General features: G+C 36.0%; 1 protein-coding gene across 1 annotated transcript in view; it reads left to right on the forward strand.

Moving 5' to 3' along the window:
* Kdm5a (lysine demethylase 5A) overlaps window positions 1-4,642 on the forward strand; it is a 70,013-nt gene that overhangs the window by 18,515 nt on the left and 46,856 nt on the right. The window contains 4 exon segments of the mRNA XM_029478250.1: window positions 211-369; window positions 1,127-1,246; window positions 1,753-1,911; window positions 2,860-3,041. Coding sequence (XP_029334110.1) covers window positions 211-369; window positions 1,127-1,246; window positions 1,753-1,911; window positions 2,860-3,041 — 620 coding nt within the window.

Here is a 4,642-nt window from a genome sequence, read left to right on the forward strand (position 1 = left end):
TNGAACTCACTCTGTTCAGGCTGGCCTTGAACTCAGAAATTTGCCTGCCTCTGCCTCCCAAGTGCTGGGATTAAAGGCGTGTGCCACNACTGCCTGGCTTATGTTTAATCTTCAGTGTACATTGATTTATTTGTTTTATGGAGTAGTTCATGAGAAAAATATAATACTCCATACTGTAGAAAATATAATTATTTTTATTTATCTTCATAGGTTGATCTCTATGTTTGCATGTTTTGTGGTCGAGGAAATAATGAGGATAAACTGCTTTTGTGTGATGGGTGCGATGACAGCTATCATACATTCTGTCTACTTCCACCACTACCTGATGTGCCCAAAGGAGACTGGAGGTGTCCTAAATGTGTTGCTGAGGTACAAACTTCACCTTATGGATCCATTTAAAACTAATGACAGGAATCCATGTGTGTAATAGAAACACGTTTCCAATGGATGTGTAACAACTGTATTTCTTAACTTTTTTTCTTCTCTGACTATTATTTATAATTTTATTGTTTTAGTTGAATGAGACTTTGTACTTATTTTAACAAAATATCATGATAGATCTCTGAAGAAAAGGGATGTTTGAGATATCTAGATGTAGTCAGAGGCTTTTATGGCCTTTTAATTGCTACTTAAAAGACTTAGAGATATTTGAGTTTCTGGGACTAGTAGTGTGACGAAACCATTCTCCTAGCCTAACAGTTCAGTGGATGTCCTATAACACAAGCCTTTCTTTCCTTTGTATTTATTTGCTTCATGGATGCTAATAATGTTAACATCCTTGTGTTTGATTCCTGTTAGTCTTCCTTTTGAGGCTTATTTTGGTAGCAGAGTATTACCTTAGAAGCGTGAGCACTCAGTTGAGAGTCTAGTCTCAAGTAACTAACCTGTTGCAAATAGCGGATTCATGTTTTGCTGTGTACGGGTGATTAGATTGTTTCAGCTAAAGGAACGATCAAGAAATGCTATATTTGATACATTTATTTGCTGTATGTCTGGATATCAAACTTCGGCCGGCCCGAAAGCTTTTCCACTGATTTACTATCCATATCTCTTAGTATTGGCAGGTTTTAATGCTTTCTTTTTCACTTTTCAGTGAGTTTACCTCNGGCATCTTTTTCCCCCACAGGAATGTAACAAACCTCGAGAAGCCTTTGGATTTGAGCAAGCTGTAAGAGAATATACACTTCAAAGCTTTGGAGAGATGGCAGATAATTTTAAGTCTGATTATTTCAATATGCCAGTCCATGTGAGTAGCTATCAATTTGGTTGGCTTAGAGAGAAACAAAGATATTTTTCCTGTTAAGTTTTGTAGAAATTGGGAACAATATGAAAAAGGTTAGAGACTACCAAATCTTAAAATTAGGGACCTAATAATCTGTTTCGTTAGTTTCACTCTTTTTTGTTTTGTTTTTTGTTTATGAAATGAGGTCTCACTATGTATGTAGCATTGGCAGGCAGGCCTGGAACTTAATCTGTAGACCAGGCTGACCTGGAACTCAGAGAGATCCTCTGCCTCCTGGTGCTGGGATCAAAGGTGTGTACCACCACAACTCATAAGAAAAGCATTTTGATGTTTAAATTTTAGTTATCTTTAGCTTTTCCCTATTCTCAGTGGAGAGATAATAGGGGTTAATTCTGCTCTGGGAAATGGGTAATTTCTTTGTTTTTATCATGTTTTTGTTCAGTTTGTGTATTATGTTTCAGGAGATTATAATTATAATGAGTTAATTATCATCTTTGGTTTTATTATAGATGGTTCCTACAGAGCTAGTAGAAAAAGAATTCTGGCGGCTAGTAAGTAGCATTGAAGAAGATGTTATTGTAGAGTATGGAGCTGATATCTCTTCAAAAGATTTTGGAAGTGGATTTCCTAAAAAGGATGGTCAAAGAAAGATGTTGCCTGAAGAAGAGGTGTGGATACTGTTCTGTAAACTTCTTACTCTGAAGCTGATGTTGCATTTTCATAGAAAACTTTTTTTCTCTAATCCTAAGGGACCTTGCCAGTATCAAATATGAAATATGTAGAATTTAGACAATATAAATAAAATTTAGTTTTATAAGCAGTGGTTTTGAACTAACCATAGGTGTGCATGTGTATAGTCCCGATGCTTTGGAATGAGATCTATGAATAGTTCAGCTTGAGCTGCACACTGAAGCTGTCATAAACAAAGCATATGCATAAAGCAAAGCAATAGCTTTAAGAATTATTTTATCTCTAAATTTTAAAGTTAATTTAGTTCAAATTTTAATCCAGTTTAAAAGTTGTTTTTTAAAAATTGTATTATGATTGGGAGACAGAGGTGGGTAGATCTTTCTGAGGTCACCATGATCTACATATGAAGTTCCAGGAAAAACAACCCTCTCTTTGTTGTATTAGTGTTGTGACACATGCTGGAGTATTGTTTGGGGTAGACAGAGGACAATGTATGAGAGTCACTTCTCTCTNTNTATATAGAGTGTCTCAAGAATCTGACTGAAGTAATCAGGTTTAGTAGCAGGTGCCTTTACTCATCCAGCCTTCTCACTGGCCCTCATTTATAGTTTTTGCCTAGTTCTTCCTGTTCCACAATCTAAAAGTGGGCTGGAGACATGGCTCAGTGCTTAAGAATACTTGTTCGAGAGATCCAACATGCTCTCTGGCCTCTGAAGATATATACCTAAAATAAAGGGGAATGTCAGTAGAACCTANGAAAGTTTAAATATTTAGATATCAAGCATTTATTTAGATTAAATTGTAGGTACCTAAATTAGTAGATTAGTTGTAGATTAGCTGTGGGTTACAAAATTCTCTTTAAGATTTTTGTTTAGTACTTGTAAACTCTTTTGTTGTTGTTGTTTAACTTTTTTTTTCTTTTATAGGAATATGCACTTTCTGGTTGGAATTTGAATAACATGCCTGTTCTGGAGCAGTCCGTTCTTGCACATATTAATGTGGACATTTCTGGTATGAAGGTGCCATGGCTCTATGTGGGAATGTGCTTTTCTTCTTTTTGCTGGCATATTGAAGATCACTGGAGTTATTCCATTAACTACTTGCATTGGTATGTCCAATCTTGTTACAGCATGTGTACTTAGTGACCTTGGCTTTTTGTAATGAGGAGTTAGGGGTCATGGAGTGGTATTAGGAATTAAATCCAGGGACTCATGTTGAAGTTNGGCATGGTTCTACCTCCCAGTTCTATGTTCCCAGAAATAAGACTCAGACTCAAAGCACATTTACAAATATCTTGGCCATTATAGCTAGGGCTCCTCTCTGACTAAATTATAACTCAANCATTTTAACCCACATTCTGCCACATATCTGGTTACCTGTGTGTCCATCTCCTNACATTTTTCTGGGTGGATCTCCCTATGCCCGGCTCTATTCCAGAATTCTTTCTTCTGGGTTTCCCACCTTCCATTTCCTGTCTAAGCCATAGGCCAAAGGCTTCTTAATTGACAAAATATTCTCTCTCCACTCATATATGCCAAGTACTTGAACTATCTATGAGCCATACTCTCATCCCTGACTCGTTTTTTTGGTTTTTTTATTTATTTTTTGAGACAAGCTAACCTCAAACTTGTGTGTAGCTCAACTTGAGCTGCTGTATATTCTGACTCTATTACTTCCAGAGTGCTAGGATTATAAGCATATATCACCATATTAGGCCTCGTCTTTTATTTTTAAGATATAATATTAGCTGATGTGTTAGGGAGAACTGACTTCAAAAGTATTTTTTACATTAAAGCAAAATAGTATACTGAGGAGGGGAAGGGAGTTGTCTCAGACTACCTACTCTTTGGAATTAAGTGTAATTACCAGAACCTAGAACAGGTTTTTTTGGTTTGTATTATTTATGTGTGTGGGTGTTCTGNCTGCATGTATGTGTGTGTATGGACCATGCGTGTGCTGTGCCACAAGGGCCAGAAGAGAATATCGGATCTTCTGGAATTTTAAGCTACAGACAGCTTTGAGGTGGCACATAGCTTCAGGGTATTGAACACAAATACTCTAAATGAACAGCCAGTTTTCTTAACCACTGAATTATCTTTCCAGCCCCCAAGTTTTAAATTAAAATGTTTCTTCTGTAGTATATGATTAACGAATTAATGATGACTTACTTCGTATATTAGGGATTAAAAGACCTTGTTCCTGTTTTTAGTGTTATCACTAAAGTTCTGAGCTATATATGTAGCCATATTTTTAAATTATTTATATTTTATTTTATGTGTATACATGTGTATGTCTGAGTGTATGTGTGTGTACACATGTGTATATAAGCCTTTGGAGGTCAAGAGAGGGCATCAGATCATCTGGAACTGGAGTTTGGGTGTTTGTGAGCTGCCATGGGGATGCTAGAAACTGAACTTGGGTCCTCTGAAAGAGGACCACCTAGCCATCTCCATTCCCCCACTTTTGAAATATCTTGACAGNTAAAATGAGATACTTAAACTTCATAGCTGAAAGATTTGATTTGGTATTTGAAACTTAAAGCGGTTTTTCATTTTTGTAACATTTCCTCTAAAATGCCTAAAATACATATGCAGTAAATTCATTTACTGATTTTTTTTTGTTGTTTTTCACTCAAAAGACTTTCATTCACTTAGCTCCTTACTTTTTTTTTTTTTAAAGATTTATTTATTTATAATATCTAAGTACACT

Source organism: Mus caroli, chromosome 6 (assembly GCF_900094665.2).
Source record: "Mus caroli chromosome 6, CAROLI_EIJ_v1.1, whole genome shotgun sequence".
In the NCBI taxonomy this organism is placed as follows: Eukaryota; Metazoa; Chordata; class Mammalia; order Rodentia; family Muridae; genus Mus; species Mus caroli.